Source organism: Callospermophilus lateralis, chromosome 2 (genome assembly GCF_048772815.1).
Source record: "Callospermophilus lateralis isolate mCalLat2 chromosome 2, mCalLat2.hap1, whole genome shotgun sequence".
NCBI classification, from domain to species: domain Eukaryota; kingdom Metazoa; phylum Chordata; class Mammalia; order Rodentia; family Sciuridae; genus Callospermophilus; species Callospermophilus lateralis.
The window spans coordinates 146,399,144-146,418,308 of record NC_135306.1 but is presented as its reverse complement, the minus strand read 5'-3'; the positions used below and the strand labels follow the sequence as shown (position 1 = coordinate 146,418,308).

Sequence of the window (19,165 nt, the reverse complement as noted above, 5' to 3'; positions counted from 1 at the left end):
CTGGGGTTGTGGCTCAGACATAGAGTGTTTGCCTAGCACACTTGAGGCCCCGGGTTCAATCCTCAGCACCACATAAAAATAAATAAATAAAACAAAGGTATTGTGTCCAACTACAACTAAAAATTATTTAAAAAAAGAAACTATATTGGGGCTGGGGTTGTGGCTCAGCGGTAGAGCACTCACCTAGCATGTGCGAGGCCCTGGGTTCAATCCTTAGTACCACATAAATATAAATAAACAAAATGAAGTATTATATACAACTAAAAAATAAATATTAAAAAAAGAAACTATAGAACTAAATAATACAATCAATAATTTAGACTTAACAGACATATATGGAAATATTTCATCCATCAACGAACAAATATACTTTCTTCTCAACAGCACATGGCTCCTTCTCTAAAATAGACATATAGTATGCCACAAAGCAACTCTTAGTTAAAAAAAAAAAAAAAAAAAACAGAGATAATACCCTGCATTCTATCAGACCACAATGGAATGAAATTAAAAACCAACAATAAAATAAAAGATAGAAGCTACTATAACAAATGGAGACTAAATAATACATAAGTAAAGATGAATGGATTGTAGCAGAAATCAAGGATGAAATAAAAAAAAATCTTAGAGGTAAATGAGAACACTGATACAACATATCAAAATCACTAGGACACTATGAAGGCAGTACTAAGAGGAAAGTTTATTACATTGAGTGCATTCATTAAAAGAATAAAAAGTCAACAAATAAATGACCTAACACTAGGTCTCAAAGCCCTGCAAAAAAAAGAACAAATCAACAACAAAAGCAGAAGACAGGAAATAATTAAAATCAGAGCTGAAATTAATGAAATTGAAACAAAAGAAACAATTAAAAAAATGGACAACACAAAAAGTTGGTTCTTTGAAAAAATAAATAAAACAGATAAACCCCTGGCCAAGCTAACAAAGAGAAAAAGAGAGAAAACTCAAATTACTAAAATACAAGATGAAGAAGGAAATATCACAACAGACATGTCTAAAATAAGAAGATAATAAGAAACTATTTTGAAAATTTATACTGTAATAAAATAGAAAATATCAAAGACATTTTTCTAGACAAATTTCTAGAGACATGTGACCTACCAAAACTGAATAAGAAGGTCATACACGATTTAAACAGATCAATTTCAAGTGATGAAATAGAAAACTCCATCAAAAGCCTATGAACCAAGAAAAGCCCAGATGGATTCTCAGCTGAGTTCTACAAGACTTTTAAAGAAAAATTAACACCAATACTCCTCAAAGTATTTCATGAATAGAAAAGGAGGGAACCCTTACAAACTCATTCTATGACCAAACAAAGACACATGAAGGAAAGAAAACTTCAGACCAATATCCCTGATGAACATAAATGCAAAAATTCTCAATAAAATTCTGGCAAATCACATACATATTAATCTTTACCATGTTGGCCTACATATTAAAAAGATAGTGCACCACAATCAAGTGGGATTCATCCCAGGGATGCAGGGCTGTTGATTCAACATATGCAAATCAATAAAAGTAATTTACATATTAATAGACTTAAAAATAAGAATTATATGATCATCTCAACAGATGCAGAAAAAGCATTTGACAAAATACAGCACGCCTTCATGTTCAAAACATTAGAAAAACTAGGGATAGTAGGAACATGCCTCAACATTGTAAAATACTATATATGCTAAACCCAAGGTCAGTATCATTCTAAATGAAGAAAAATTGAGAGCATTCATGCTAAAAACTGGAATAAGACAATGATGACCTCTTTCACCACTTCTATTCAACATCATCCTTGAAACTCTAGCCAGAGCAAGTAGACAAAAGAAAGAAATTAAAGAGATACAAATAGGTAAAGAAGAATTCAAACTATCACTGTTTGCTGATGACATAATTCTATATCTAGAAGATCCAAAAAAATTCCACCAGAAAACTAATAAATGAATTCAGCAAAGTAGCAGGATATAAAATCAACATCCATAAATCAAATGCATTCCTATAAATCAGCGATGAATCTACTGAAACAGAAATTAAGAAAACTACTCTATTCACAATAGCCTCCAAAATAAATAAATAAATAAATAAAATGGGAATCAGTCTAACAGAAGAGGCAAAAGACCTCTACAATGAAAACTACAGAATACTTAAGAAAGAAATTGAAGAAAACCTCAGAAGATGGAAAGATCTCCCATGTTCCTGGTTGGGCAGAATTAATATTGTCAAAATGGCCATACTACCAAAAGAGTGATACAGATTTAATGCAATTCCTATTAAAATCCCAAGGACATTCTTCACAGAAATAGAAAATGCAATCGTGGAATTTATTTGGAAAAATAAGAGACCCAGAATAGCTAAAGCACTCCTTACCAACAAAACTGAAACAGGAGGCATCACAATATCAGACCTTAAATTACACTACAGAGCTATAATAATAAAAACATCATGGTATTGACACCAAAACAGACTTGTAGACCAATGGTACAGAATAGAGTACACAGAGACACACCCATATAAATATGACTATGTCATACTAGACAAAGGTGCCAAAAACATTCACTGGAGAAAAAGATAGCCTATTCAACAAATGGTGCTGGCAAAACTGGAAATCCATATGTAGCAAAACAAAATTAAACCTCTCTCTCTCTCACCCTGTACAAAAATCAACTCAAAGTGGATCAAAGATTTAGGCACTAGACCAGAGACCCTGTGCCTAATAGAAGAAAAAATAAGTCCAAATCTTCACCACGTTGACCTAGGATCTGACTTCCTTAACAAAACTCCTAAAGAGCAAGAAGTAAAATCAAATGGGATTGATTCAAATGAAAAAGTTTCTTCTCAGCAAAGGAAACAATTAATAAAGTGAAGAGAGAGCCTGCAGATTGGGAGAAAAATCTTTCCTACATGCACCTCTGATAAAGCATTAATCTCTAGGATATGTAAAGAACTCAAAAAATTTAACACCAAAAAAACAAATAACCCAATCAATAAATATACTAAGGAACTCAACAGACACTTTACAGAAGAAGAAATACAATTGATAAATGAATGTATGAAAAAGTGTTCAACACCTCTAGCAATTAGAGAAATGCAAATCAAAACTACTCTAAGACTGCATCTCACTCCAGTCAGAATGGCAATTATCAAGAATACAGGCAACAGGTCTGGGGTGTGGCTCAGTGGTAAAGCACTTGCCTCACACGTGCAAGACCCTGGGTTTAATCCTCAGCACCACATAAAAATAAATAAGTGAAATAAAGGTACTGAGTCCAACTACAACTAAAAAATATATTTTTTTTTTTTTAAAAAAGAATACAGGCAACAATAAATGTTGGCAAGGATGTGGTGAAAAAAGGTACACTCATACATTGCTGGTGGGACTGCAAACTGGTGCAACCACTACAGAAAGCAGTATGGAGATTCCTCTGAAAATTGGGAATGGAACCACTATTTGACCCAGGTATTCCACTCCTTGGTTTATACCCAAAGGACTTATATTCAGCATACTATAGTGATGCAGCCACATGAATGTTTATAGCAGCTCAATTCACAATAGCTAGTCTATGGAACCAACCTAGGTGTCCCTCAAAAGATGAATGGAAAAAGAAAATGTGGTATATATACTCAATGAAATATTACTCAGCTTTCAAGAAGAGTAAAATTACAGCATTTGCCAGTAAATGGTTGGAGTTGGAGAATATCATGCTAATCGAAATAAACCAATCCCAGAAAACCAAAGAACAAATGTTTTCTCTAATATGCAGATGCTAATTCACAATAAGGTGGGGGCACTAGGGAAGAATAGCGTTACCTTAGATTAGGTAGAGGGAAGTGATGGGAGGGAAGGGGAGGGGAGGGGATGTGGGGATAGAAAAGATAGTCTACTGTAATGTATAACTAATTAAAATAAATTAATTTTTTTTTAAAAAAATCATGCATTCTGTTTTCACTATTTGTTGAGGGCCTACTGCATGTCACGCACTAAGGACATAGGATGTATAGGCACCAGGGATACAGAAATACAGATGAGCAAGTTTCCTGCTGCAATGGAGGCTACATTCTAATGGGAGAGAATCTCAAATAAGTAATTTTAAATAAGAAAACATCTGATGTGGCAGGGCACAGTGGTGCAAGCCTGTAATCCCAGTGGCTCGGGAGGCTGAGACAGGAGGATCAAGGGTTCAAAGCCAGCCTCAGCAATGGCAAGGTATTAAGCATCTCAGTGAGACCCTGTCTCATCTTCAATGATTCAGGAAATATCACCAAGGTCAATTCAGCCCCATGTTTTAGGTTCTGCAGTCTGAGTCTCTTTTTAAGCAAACTTATAGGTTTGAATAAAATGTCTTTTGCATTTGATTTCTCCCAGATTAAAGGGGAAAAAAGAATAAAAAAATAAACTTGCATAACATCTCTATCCTTTCACCAACTGTGCATGTTTTATTCAGTTGCTGTATTAACAGATCCCCTTGCTCTGCATCACTCCATAGATCATCCATGTGTGGGAGGGATGGGAAGTTATGTGTCATTTTACTTGTTTCAGGGGAATTAATTGAACAGTTCATAGACAAACAGACAGTGGTTTTAAATTTTTCATAAGGAAATGAAACTAATTTCCAGAGGGAGTAATCCTCACAATTAATTTATTGGTTGAGAATCACCACCATTTTTTAAGCTGAGGAAAGAAACAGACTCAGACTTGCCCAAGGTCATGCAGCAAACTGGTGGCAGACTCAGAACAACATGCATTCTCCTGGTGTCCAGCCCAGGGCTCTTTCCATGAAACTCCATTCCACTATAACCTCTTCTACAAGAATCTCACTGCTTGTGCAATCAGTATAGCAAATTAGTCCAAATGTACCCAGTTTGATTTTATGAACTCCCTAAAGAATCACATTCAATCCTCAGTACATGATTCAAACATGTATTTTTTCCCTCAAACTAAAAAACAAATGCTAAAGGTTGAGTGTAATCCTCAGGTCCCTGACTCCTTACCTGTCCAAGCGGTATGGGAGAGGTACACTTGAGTGATGAGACGATGACGCCCTGGGCCAGGATTTCGGAAGTCTGCTGGTTTGGGGTGGATCATCTGAGCTTGACCATCTGGATATAAGACCTAAGAGATACCAAAAATGAAAAGAAAAACAAAAGGCAGAAGAAAGAACAATTAACAAAACTTGATGGTGGCAGTGAACCCCAAAACATGAGAAGAAAAATGACACCAGCCTTTATAAAGCAAAGCTCCTTGAGGCAAGAGCAACACTATAGACATCTCTGTAGCTGTTGCCCCAGCACAAAGCAATGTCCAGTAAACATCTCTTGAATTTCTGAAAACTCTCCCAAGTACCATGAGGCATGAGGGACCAGCATCCACCACAATCTGCAAGTATGCAGAAATTTTTGTCAACTGTATTTTCTGCACTAGATTTCAAGCAGCAAAGAAGGCATTTATCTATCTCTTTCTAAAGAGGACTTTATGAAGGGTCTGAACCAACCACTGGCCAGATCTTCACATCTCACAAACGGACAGAGTTCTTTCCTCTACATCCTGGGGCCTCCCAGAAACCCATGTAGACGACCTATTCCATGGCATGGCATACAAATGAATATAGGAACATATAAAAATGATCCTAGTGCCACATAGGACCTGCACCATATAAATATACTGATAAGGACACAGTGGAGAACTGCATAGTTCTTTCAATTTTGGATTTTGGGAAGCCTATCTCTGACCATTTACCATAATCCTTTTAACAGGCCTCCCTGATTCTACCCTTCTTTCTTTCTTTTTTTAACTTAAGGGATCGGGTCTCACCATGTCACACAGGCTGCAGTGCAGTGGCTGTTCATAAGCACAATCCCATTACTGATTCTTAGTATAAACAACTGATAGGCAGAGCACAATACAGCCCCAAATTTCCTGGGCTCAAATGATTTTGTCTCAGCCTCCTGAGAATCTGGGACTGCAGATATGCACCATTGCATCCAGTTACCCTTCTTTCTTTAAGCTGCTTCTCCTCAATCTACTTCCAGGCTCTGTGCCTCAAACCTATGACAGCAGAAAAGTCCAGTATCCCAGCTTCCTGATCCCTGTTATCTTTAGAGATAAGTAGGTGGGCTTTAATTTTTAAAAAGAGGAGTGGAGGAGGGCTGACACAGGGATGAGCAAAAGAAAGAAAGTAACAAAGGTAGAAGAACCTCCCAGCATTCTCAACAAAACTGCTCTTGGTGAAAGGCTTCAATTCCTCTGTGAGAAAGCTGATGGAAGCTTTCCTTCACTCCTCTACTATGCCCAACAGGGCAGCTGAGAAAGCTTTGGCTCATGGAGGTCAGGAGAAGAAAACAGACAATATGATTTATATTCTGAATTTCGGAACAACTAAAAACTGCATCTCCTATCAGCATTAGGTAAAATATAGTAACCTGCACTAGGCTAAGAAATGTTATTTTTAAATGGAGTTCCTAGAAAGCCTACTTTAAAAAACAAACATACTTTTAATAAAGAATGTAATCTCTTGGGGTTGGGGATGTGGCTCAAGTGGTAGCGCGCTCGCCTGGCATGTGTGGGGAACTGGGTTCAATCCTCAGCACCACATAAAAATAAAATAAAGATATTGTGTCTACCTAAAAAAAACCTAAAAAGTAAATATTAAAAAAAAGAATGTAATCTCCATATATTCTCTGAGGCATATTTACTGCTATATGTCTTATACTTAAAACAGTACCTAGATAGAACAAAGGAGATGGCAGGGTATGGTGGTTATACTCTACAGCACTTTCAAATCACTGAAGCTGTTGCATGACAGGGCAGTAAGAGTCCCAGCTCCCACCAGCAGAGGCATCAGTTTGCCCACACCTGCAGGGGAGGTGCTATGAAGGGGAGTTTTCAGGAGATAGATTATTTAAGGGTCATCTGCTAGACTATCTACAACCTCATTTATGCTTAGTTGGTCTGGAAACTTTTTTTCAGGGACATTGTGAAACACTGCTTCTCATTAGAATTGCTGACTGCCCAAAAGAATTACCTATAAACTCTTGAAAAAAATCACTTATGAGCTCAGAGGATTCTGATTTAATTGCTGCAGATTATTCATCAGTATTCTCTAATGCTGAGATTCTAAAGAACAGCTGAGATGAACACTAAGGGGTGGCAGGGGTGGGGGGCAATGCAGAACAACTTCATAGCTAGCACAGAATTAATTCTCTGTAGGTCTCATGATTTGTAAAATTCCTGCTGGGAAGTCAGAGTCGTGTTCTCTTATTGTCACCACAGCCAAAAAATAACATCTTCAAGGCCTGACACATCCTTACCTCCTTCAGGAAGACTTCCCTGCGTGCTCCAGACTATTTTTCTGCCCTCTGATTGTACTTACTGCCAGTGCTCACACCCCTGTTTGCACTCACACCTTCTGTCTAGAACACCTCCTTTCACCCTTCTTTGTTGTTATCATCCTTTTAAATCCCACCATATGCCAGCATCTCCACAAAGCAGTTCCTTTCATTAGCCTCCATCACAGTAATCATATTAACTTCTCTGGTGTTAATTTATCTAATCACTGAACTTTTGTTTTATAATTGCCCATGAATTTGTCTGTCTCCTAATGCAACTGTGAGCATCCTAAGAGTAAGAACTGTGACTTCTTTGGAGGGCAGAGGATAGTACTAAGGATTGAACTCAGGGGTACTTTATTACTAAGCTATATTCTCATTCATTCATTCATTCATTGGTACTGAGGAGTGAAATGAGCCACATCCCCAGTTCTTTTTAATATTTTATTTAGAGATAGGGTCTCACTGAATTATTTATGGCCCCGATAAGTTGCTAAGGCTGGCCTTGAACTTGTAATCTTCCTTCCTCAGCCTCCTGCTGGGACTGTAGGCAGAACTATGAGACATTTATTTGGCAACCACAGCACTTAGCATGTGTGATAGAATAAGCACTAATGCACGAATGGATGGAAGGATGGATGGGTGCAAAATGTGAATTGATTAGCAGATCTACTATATCATTCATGTGTTTCTAATATATCTAACTTGGGAAAAAATATTTCCTAGTGATTGCTTTTTTCCCACCCGTACATTCTGTTTGCCATTTGACCTACCTATATACCTAAAGCCTGGAAAAGACTTGTCATTTACAAATTGCTGTAATAAAATATCAAGTCTTTTTTTTTTCCTTTTTACTTTTTGAGATGTTACGAAGACTGGTCTTGAACTCCTGTGCTCAAACAATGCTCCCTTCCTTGTCTCCTGAGTAAAGGTGAGTACCTCTGTGCCCAGGCTTTTTTGGGGGGAATAGGAAGAGTGGAGATGATATTAAAAAGGATCAAGTCTTAACCTCATGTTATAGAATAGAAAGGGCCCGATCATTCATTAAACATTTGTAGGGTACTGGGGACCTAATATACGTCATTCCATTTCAATGTCAACTATTTCTATTTGTCAGTTGTATAAGGCTTAAGAGTTTTTTGTTATTTTTAAATTATTTATTTATTTTTATGTTGTGCTAAGGATCAAACCCAGGGCCTCGAACATGTTGGGCAAGTGCTCTACTGGTGAGCCACAACCCCAGCCCATAAGGCTTGGAGTTTAATCTAATTTGCTCTACCAAGTAAGAATTGCTCAGCAGCACAGTTTCAAGCCCAGGCTCTTTTCCACAAAGGTTCATTTCCATCTCTTCGCCTTTCCCAGTTTCAACCTCTTAGATAAAGAGGGATACTAAAATTAAATTTAATATAAGGTCACTCTAAAGTTCCATATGAACCAAAACCTAACAGACCTGGACCTTCACAGTGTTCTGAGGATCCTGCACGTGTTCCAGGGTTGCATCAACATCCAAGGCCACCACCAACCCAGATGTAAACCGCAAAGGATTATCTGATTCTCCTGCTGGCTCAATGATGGTAGCAGAGGCTTTATGGATCTATAAGCAACAAGAAAATATGATGACTCAAATGCCAGGTCAAGCTCGGGTAACAAAACAGTCTTAGTATCTAATAGGTGGGTATGCAGGAGCCAATCACAGGAAGGGGCTTAGCAGCTGCTCCACTGATAAAAGAAGCTCACCACAGTAGATAGTTTTCATATCTGGAGAGATTTGGTCTGAAGGGGCAGGATGTAGACCCTGACCTGCTCTGGAAGCGGGAGGTGCAAGAAAGTACTCTGACGCAGCATGGTCTGTAGAATTTTGACCACTTCAGCAGGTTTGGATGTCATGAGTCGGGGCATAAGGTCAAGAAGTTTATCCACAAAGCTATCCTGCAAATGGGGCAAATCGGCGATGAAACACCTGGAGGAACAAAGAGAAGCAACTGACTATGCATTCATTCATCACGGGCTGACCCTCAGACATCTGCCAACCCCTGAAGTAGGTCGCATGTTAAAGTGGGAGGAGCTCAAAGTTCACGACTATAACAGACAGGTATTCAGATAATTATGCCCTAATGTTATGCTCATCATAAGAAACTGTTATTGAATAATACTGTATGTCAAACATACACTTAAATGTTTTATATGACCGTATTTAAACCTTCCAGCAAACCTGTGCACTGTTAAAATTATTTTTTCTTACAGATCCTTTAATTAATTTAACAAATATGTTTTTAGAACCTATCAAGTGCTAAGTACTATTCTAGGTACTGAAAATATAATAGCAAGTGAAGGAGAAGAAATGAACTGTTTTAATGGAGCTTATATTCAAGCAATAAGAACACTGAGATTCAGAGAGAATGATGTTACATTGAGACTCAGAAATATTAAGTAACTTATTCCCAGTTCATATTGATTCCATAGTACTCTGCCTCATGGAAGGGATGATATCTGCAGAGGACCTCTGAGGCTAAATTAAAAAATATGCAGCTCCAGTTAACAACAGGTGAAGAACTTAGGCAACTTAAAGCTGTAATCTTCCCCAAAATCTCTTTAACCTAACTATGCAAAAATAAACTCTGAAGTATCTAAAACCAAAAGTAAGACATGAATTTAAATTTCAATTTGAATCCAGAGGTCTAACACAGAGCCAAGCTAATCTGTACCTTTTACTAACGAGCAACACCTGCTGGTGAATGGTGGTAATGCAACCCAGTCCTACAGGAAGCTATCATCAAATGAAAAAAGAATGAAAGTGTAGGGTCATAAAAACCTCAGTTCAAGAGGGCAGGAACAGCAGACAGAAGAAATAACTATTAGACTTAATCAATTCCTTTAAAAGCATATACTGTCAGCACCACAAGTTTGGTCGTTTCCTAAACTCTCACTTTCTTCACCAAGCCTTCTCACTCATCTATTGAATCTGTTAATTCACTTCAAACAGAACAGAAAAATATCTACGCTACAGAATAAAACTTACCTACAGAATTATAGAACAATTCTTTGTAGATTATAAATAAATATGAAAGTGTGATCTTTCAACCAAACCGTTTATGAGTTTTCTTTATAATACTGGTATTTTTATGGCCCAGCTGAGAGCTGAATCCAAACAATTCCCAATGTTTTAATTATCTGGTTGTTCATTTAATTTTGAAGCTTTATCTTCAAAGAAGTTTATACACAATTAAAGAAAATATCAAATAAGGGCGCACTACCATAAATAATAGCTTGCCTGCATGGGCTAAACCAAGTAACCTGGTTTGTGATCACTCTTGGTGCCTGTTAAGTTATTCTCTGCATAACCAAAATTTAATAAGCCAGAGGAGTTATGAAATACTCACCTCTGAAAAAAGTCCACTTCCTGTAAAAATTTTTCACACATCCCATATAAAGGGTCAACTCTGAGAAAAGAAATGCAAAGTAAATAAGCAACTTGCATGTGAGATCTGTAAACTAAAGAGTGTGATCCAGAAGTCCCAGAAACCTAAGCATTCATGAAAGGAGAAAGAGTATATTACATTATAAAATGATCTCTCAGAGAAACAGGACTCCTAATGGATCTCGGGGAAAAATAACTGTCAGGACTCTGGAGGCCCAATTAAATGACTTCAATGTTCATTAGGTTAAAGACAGACTCAAAATCAAAGACTATCATAGGCCACACTTGGCACTGGACTCTAAGGCTAACTGACAAGAGCACAACCCCTAACACTGTAGCATCAAGTCCCATTTGTGCAGGAGTCCTTGAGCAGCCCCACAAGAGTCCTGGAGTTTTGATTCTATAGCTGACAGCTTGGGTTCAAAGAGAAGAGATCTACATAAGGCAGGTAAGGAGACCATCCTAGCTTAAAAGTCTTATGCTCCACAGGTGCTAATGTAGGTGTAGCTTCCTTGTATCAGCTATGTCCAGATAAAAGAATCACTGCATTCTGTGAAGCCCAGAGTGATGATACCTATATCACGAAACTTAGTTCATTTATACTTCTAGTCAGATAATTTACTAAGAGATCAATTTTTCTATACCAGTATGGCCTGCTAATATAGTTGGCACTATCAGAATTCCAGAGAACAGATGAAAAGTTAATCAAAGGTAAATTCTCATGCAGAAGGGGAACAAATTTTCTTACTTCTTTACCCCCAGACACAGACTATCTTTCTTCCTCTATCTTGGCTTCTTTTATTATTATTATTATTTATTTATTTTTTTAGTTGTAGTTGGACACAATACCTTTATTCCATTCATTTATTTAATTTTAAAAAATGTTTTTATTCGATTTCTTTGATACTGAGAGAGAGAGAGAGAGAAAGAGAGAGAGAGAGAGAGAGAGAGAGAGAGAGAGAATTTTAATATTTATTTCTTTTAGTTTTCGGCGAATACAACATCTTTGTTTTTATGTGGTGCTGAGGATCGAACCCGGGCCGCACACATGCCAGGCGAGTGCGCAACCACTTGAGCCACATCCCCAGCCCCCATTCATTTATTTTTATGTGGTGCTGAGGATCAAACCCAGGGCCCCATGTATGCTAGGCCAAGGCTCTACCACTGAGCCACAATCCCAGCCCTATCTTGGCTTCTTTAGCCTCGTAGAGTATTTCATTTCAGTAAAAACCCATTGTATACCTAATGTAATCCAGGCAACATGCTAGACCAATAAAATTCATCATAACTTTGTGTATTTTCTTTATCTTTCTTGTATGCAATTAATACATGAACTTCCCATTTATATTCATTTACTGATTATTCACTGGAGAAGCAAGTTCCAATCAAGAAAAAACAAAAATCTTTCTTTAATAAAATATATTAGAGAATGGTATCAAGGTTCTTAAACTGGTTTAGACTTTCTACTAAAATGTAAGCTCTGTGACAATAGGGACGTGTTCCTCATTGTATACTTCCTGGCAAAGCAGCAGTCACTAAATATTTGCTGAATGAATAAATGGGAAATGGCAAATGGAAACCTATTCTATAAGCAACATTTATGTAAATTCTTTCCCAAGAAAGGTAGTACTTAAATTTTTTTTTTTTTTGGGAGGGGGCAGTGCTGGGAATTGAACCCAGGGACTTACACACATGCCACACACAAGTGTTCTACCTCTGAGCCATATTCCCAGGTGTACTACCTGAAACTTTCTTAAGTGATATAGCCTAAGAACTGAAATTTAATAGTCAGATTAACCCACCAAAGTTGGCAAGGAGCGAGGAGGCTGAAGGGGAGAATTCCAGCCATGCTTGGGCACATAGGAAAGCAATTTGGCCAAGAAGTAACATTTTTTGGCCTGCTTATAAACCCTTAGCTTAGAATGATTCTGAGCAGCAAAATATAAACATATTTGGGAACTCTCCCCCAATCCCAAAACAGCAGGTAGCTTCACCTACATGCTATATGAAGTACGTCTCTACCATTAAGAATGCCCACTTTTTCCTTGAGGTGAGGAAGGAAAGCAGTGAATAAAGCTCACTAGGGGAAATTAAACACTGACCAACAGCTATTGGGGAGCTATGCCAATTACTTATTTAAATTAGTTTAGACTTTCATTTCTAAGTATGCAAATAATATGAAAAAAATACTGAGTTATAAAGAAAAATCAGGAGCTGTAAAGAAATCTAAGTAGATCTCAATAAGATAAAGTCAAAGCTGGCACAGAAAACTTTTTTTTTAAAAAATAATTCTAATAAGTAACCTCAGTGAGAGCTAAAAGATTTGAAAGAATATTGCATAGAAAGAGGAAATAGCTATAAAACAGTGGAGAGAAGAAAGCACACTTAGAAATAAAAAAATAATAAAATCAAACTGAACAGTGAATGAAAAATGAAAATGAACAATGATGAAAACTAAAATGATAAAATATTAGAAAAAACAAAGAAATTGAAATTACAAAAGAAAAAACACAGAGCAAATGGCTCCAAAGGACACAAAATCCATTCTGAGAAACTAGAGTAGACAGAAGAAGTAGCAAAAGAAGTAGTAATAATAATAATGAAATAATGGTAGGAAAAAAATGGTAGCTAAAAATAAAGTTGAAACTTCAAAGTCCCACAAGAATCAGCAACAATATTGAAAGAACATACCTAGACATATCCTGGTGAAATTTCTGAATTCTGAAGAGAAAAAGAAAAATTACAGCTTTAAGCCAAGAAAAGTTAGCTATCTAAAAAGGAAAGAGAAGCAGATTGGCATCAGACATCTTAACTGTACTATTAAACACTAAAAGGCAACTCAATAATATTTTCAGTGTTCCAAAAGAATTCCACTTATGTATGAGATCTAAAGAAAGGCAGTTTCAGAAATTGAAGGTTGAATTGAGTATACTTACTAGAGTACATTTTTAGTCAAATAAAAAAAATAACTTAGAATAGAGATTTTTAAATGGCAATTATGATATGAAAAGAATAGTGGTGGGCAAATTTGAGCTAAGCTTATAAAGTTATATAGAACTCATATAGTCTTATAAATTTATGATGATTAATGAATATTTTAAGAAAGCATTCTTAAAATAAGATATACTATAAAACATAAGAAGCCAAAGTGAAATTCCAAGTTATTTAAACAATATAAGACAAATAAGTAAAACTTTCACCTTAACGATAGAGAGGTGATCAGAACAATGCACTTATTAAAAATGTTAGAATACTCTAATCCCAATGACTTGGAAGGTTTAGGCAGGAAAAACATAAATTCAAGGTCAGCCTCAGCAATTAAGTGAGACCCTGTCTCAAAAAAATAATAAAAAGGTCTGGGGATGTAGCTCAGTGGTAAAATGACTCAGGGTTCAATATTCAGTACTGGGGGAGCGGGGTAGGAAGAGTAATAATAGTATCACTAAAATTAATATTAGGTAACATAAAAATAATATTAGCCAAGTGTTTACAATGAATGTGATGGGTAGTATTTTAAGGGCTTTTCATAAAATGACTCTAATCCTGCCAGACATGGTGGCACACACCTGTAATCCCAGTGTTTTGGGAGGCTGAGGCAGGAGGACTGCAAATTCAAAACCAGCCTCAGGAAATTGGAAAGGCCCTAGGCAACACAGCAAGACCCTGTCTCAAAATAAAAAATAAAAGGGCTGTGGATGTGGCTCAGTGATTTAAGCACCCTTCTGTTCAACCCCCAGTACCCCCAGCAAAAAAAAAAAGATTCAATAATCCTTACAATAACCATGAGAGGTAGGTACTAGTAATTAATTGGTTATCCCTATTTAACTTATGGGAACAAATGAATGAAGTGTTGAATAACTTGTCCAAGGTTACTAAGTCTGCAAAGTGTAAAGGTAAGATCTGAAGGCAAGCAACATGGCACCATAGTTTTAACAGTAATGCACTACTGCCTCTCACCTGACTAGGTGAGAATTAGGGTATAGATAAACCCCTGGTGGGTGAAAAAAACTAAAGAATCAATCATTGGGGGGCGGGGGGACAAGAAGTGACAAACATAAGCAAGAACGTATAAAAATAGAAACTATAAAATAATATGGCATAAGTAAAGATCAAAGACATCATTATCTTTAGTGACATGGAAAAATAAGTACAACATATTGTAGTGTGAAAGTAACAAGAGGTAGAACAGTAAAGTATACTATAAGTCAATTAACATTAATACACACACATTTATAATCTACATCTGTTAATATGGCTTGGAAAAAGTCTGGAAATAAACACATGAAATTACAGCTGTTTTATAAGGGTGTGCAGTCAGGGAAACTTCACATATTCTGCAATGTTTTAATTTTTTACAACAATTATATTTAACTTCAAAATACATCTGTTTTATCTGAAAAATAAAAAATACAGACACTATCACATGTATCTCTCTTTTCTCAGTTATAAGTGGGACACAGTGGGATTAAACTTTTTAGAAATGAGTATGTGGATATCTTAAAGATTAAATCAAATTACCAGATTTCAGACAAATTATTATAATAAGAAAATGTATGCCTCTTAGAATGGATAAATTATGGCAATTCCCACTATCAGAAAGTCTTATAGCTACTATCATAGTGAGCTCTTATTATGTATCATGCTAAATGTTTTTACACGTATTTTTCCATTTATGCTTCACAGAATTCCCATGAAATAGATGCTGCCATTTTGCAGTCAGGGAAATAAGGCACAGAGATCTGTCCTTAATCAAATAACTAGTAAGTAAAGAAGTCTGGAATTGAAAAAGGTAATCTGACTTCACATTACATCCTTCTTACTCATCTTTACTGCTGGGGAGAAAGCTTACTAGTCCCTTCCAAAGAGAAAAAGTGGTTTCTGGCACTAAATTCTTAAAGACATCTAATTGTGCAGAAACATACAGAATGTCCTTTGTTGCCATATGAAGTCCTGTGTTATGCTGTAGGTAATGGACAGTCAGTGGAGGGTTTTTAGCAAGAGAGACATGACTGGATTTCCAAGGATCTAATCTAACTCATGAATAGCACTTGAAATATCTCGGGAAAGAAATGAATAGATTTTATGTCCCATAGCTAATCTTTCCTAAATCTCAGTTTACTGATTATTAACCATGATGAGATCTCTGAGTACATTTGGAAGTACCTCTGAAAGGAAAATGTCACCCAAGTCTTACCCTCGAGTTGTTCGTGCAGTTACTATAAGCTGCAAAGCTTTGGCCTGAAGTCTCATGTGATGTATAATCACTACTTGCTTATTCTCTACACCACTGTACATGAACTCCATTTTGTAGGTTTCTTCCATGATCTATGAGGAAAAGGTAATTAATAATCAGTAAAAATATCAGTCTGAGAGCAGTACAGACTTCTTCAGACAAACCATTTTCTTAGGTGAAATTTTGAAGTAAAATTTTTGAAAAATGTCTATGCTTTAAATCTGAACTAAGATTTTAAAGTACAAAGTAAAATCAGTATAGCGTATCTTGTGAAAAGAAAATAAATTATTTTGTCAATTGAAGAAAAAGACTTTCATCTAGTAGTAAAAGCATCTTAATTGATATGAAGATATGAAAGTTTACCTATTGATGAAATTGCAAAGCACTTCATTACCCTACACCAAATTCCCTGTGCTATGGGAACAAATAAATACTAGATGTTCTTTGACTGATGATGGGGTTATGTCCCAATTAGCCCACGGTAAATTGAAAATATCATAAGTTAAGGCCAGGTGCAGTGGGACATGCCTATAATCTGAATAGCCTGGGAGGCTGAGGCTATGAGTTCAAAGCCAGCCTCAGCAATTTAGTAAGGCCCTAAGCAACTTAATGACCCTATCTCTAAATAAAATATAAAAAAGTGCTGGGAATGTGGCTCAGTGGTTAAACGCCCCTTTGTTGAATTCCTGGCAACCCTCCCACCAAAAATAGAAAATATCATAAGTCAAAAATGCATTTAACACATCTAATCTACCAAAAATCCTAGTTTAGTAACACCTACACAGTATGGTAGGGTATTGTCTGTTTACCCTCCTGATCATGTCTGACTACAGATTGCTACTACCAATATTACAAAAGAGTATCATCCTGCATGTTACTAGCCCAGGAAAATATAAAAATTCAAAATCCAAAGTAAGGTTTCTTCTCAACACATATTATTGCAGTATCAAAAAGTCAAAAATTATAGGTACAACATTTGTAAATCAGGGACTAACTGTATGTACTATGTACAGAAACCCAATCCCCAAGATAAGCCTTCCAAGAATGAAACATTAGGAACCATTAACAGCATGTCAGTCATCCAGACAACCTGTGCTGTCGGCATTGTCTCTCTGAGAGAGATGGGACAGGGAATAACTGTAGAAAACAATGACTATCGCTGGGTGCAGTGGCACATGCGTATAATCCCAGGAGCTTGGAAGGTTGAGGCAGGAAGATACTAAATTCAAAGCCAGCCTCAGCAAAAGTGAGGCACTAAACAATTCAGTGAGACCCTATCTCTAAATAAAATACAAAATAGGGCTGGGGATGTGGCTCAGTGGTCAAGTTGCCCCTCAGTTCAATCCCCAGTATCCCCCCTCAAAAGAAACAAAACAAAAAGTGACTATGAGCACAGATCAAGCCCAGTGTATTTAAGTTCTTGCTCAATTCTATCCAAATCAGTTATTTCTCTCCAAATGATGCTTCTCTGTCCCCTCTGTGCTTGCCTTCCTCAGAAGGCTTTGGGGTCAGAGAAATTATTCTAGGCCCTCCTACAACTGAGAGTAAAACCAGTTACTTAACTACATGTTGCCTAAGTTTCCCTATATAAAAACAAGGAATAGATAACACCAACATCAGAAAACTTCCAGTATCAAATGGGACTTGGAAAGTACTTAGCACAGGATCTGGTATACAGCAATGGATCTCTTCCTTCCAAACTATTGCTTCCTGGTCTCTACCTTCCCAATATGGCCCAGTTTTGCTTCTTGTCATTAAGTTCCATTTCCCTTCAAAACACCAAATATCAGATTTGAGAGGGAGTCTGGATCAGACTTGAGATTTGAGAGATCAGGTAATAAGGGAGAAAGAAAACAGATTTGGGGTATCAGCAGACTTGGGATGAATATCAAGTCCTAACTCTACTAGCTAGAATTCTACCTTGCTAAGCCCTAACTGCCTCATCTGTAAAATGGACTAGATCCTTATTCCTATCTAATGGCATTACTATAAGGGTTAATTAAGAGAACAGGATTGAACTCATTTAGTGAACTATAATGTAATAATTAATCACATCATTAGCGTTCTAATGGATCAATAGTTACTGGATCATAAATAGACTCACAATCTGGAAAGCAAGACCCATAGGGGTTCAGTAAGTTCCAAAACTTATGAATGAGTGGAACTGCTCTCAAAGCTTGAAAGACATAAACTTGAGGTAAATCAAATTAAATGCCACTTAATGCTTTCAACTCCCCTCCCCTCTTCTTTTTTTTTAACCAGGGATTGAACTCAGGGAATCTTAACCACTGAGCCACATCCCCGGTGCATTTTTAAAACGTTATTATTATTATTATTATCATTATTATTATTATTTATTTATTTATTTTTAGGTAGTGCTGAGGATCGAACCCAGTGCCTCATGCATGCTAGGCGAGATCTACCTCTGAGCCACAACCCCAGCTCTCCCCAGCGCTTTTTATATTTTATTTAGAGACAGGATTTCACTAAGTTGCTTAGCTCCTCGATAAGTTGCTAAGGCTGGCTTTGAACTTGAAATCCTTCTGCCTTAGCCTCCCGAGCTACTGGGATTACAGGTATGTGCCACTATGCCTGACTGTGCAGCTTTTCTTATCGATACCTTCTATCTATCATAGCCTAAAATTAGGGAGGCTACAGTAGAGGCATGGAACCATAGGAAAGCTTCTGGCTCTTCCTTGGACTAGATAATTCTTATGAGAGAAGAAGGTCTCAATAAACTTACCTGTTTTGCTGCTGCTGAGGCCAAATCACTCTGCTTTAGATACAAAGGGGCAGCCACATTCCACAGCTTTTCCTGCAAGGCCTGTCCAGATAAATAAGAACAGAACACAGAGATCAGAAAGAATGACAAGCCAGGCGGTGGTACATTCCTGTAATCCCAATGACTTGGGAGGGTGAGGCAAGAGGATCATAAATTCAAAGCCAGCCTCACAACAGCAAGGAACTAAGCAACTCAGTGAGACTCTGTCTCTAAATAAAATACAAAACAGGGCTGGGAATGTGGCTCAGAGGTTGAGTACCCCCAAGTTCAATCCCTGGTACCAAAAACAAAAACAAAAAAATGACAAATCATTTGATTTATACTTTTGCTTTGAAAATCCACCATCAGAAAGGACTTTCCATTAATTTTATTATTTAAAGTCAATAAGTTCTAT

General features: G+C 36.9%; 1 protein-coding gene across 2 annotated transcripts in view; it reads right to left on the bottom strand.

Annotated features, from left to right (window-relative positions):
• Positions 1 to 19,165, bottom strand: part of Ints4 (integrator complex subunit 4) — a 102,230-nt gene that overhangs the window by 3,343 nt on the left and 79,722 nt on the right. The window contains exons 17-23 of one of the 2 annotated variants that reach the window (XM_076846592.2): positions 18,733 to 18,813; positions 15,951 to 16,081; positions 13,448 to 13,477; positions 10,719 to 10,778; positions 9,139 to 9,298; positions 8,789 to 8,932; positions 5,005 to 5,125 (exon numbers count right to left, since the gene is read on the bottom strand). In XM_076846592.2, the coding sequence (XP_076702707.1) occupies positions 5,005 to 5,125; positions 8,789 to 8,932; positions 9,139 to 9,298; positions 10,719 to 10,778; positions 13,448 to 13,477; positions 15,951 to 16,081; positions 18,733 to 18,813 (727 nt within the window). The remainder of the gene's footprint in view (positions 1 to 5,004; positions 5,126 to 8,788; positions 8,933 to 9,138; positions 9,299 to 10,718; positions 10,779 to 13,447; positions 13,478 to 15,950; positions 16,082 to 18,732; positions 18,814 to 19,165) is intronic. The other variant, XM_076846593.2, reaches the window with a different exon arrangement.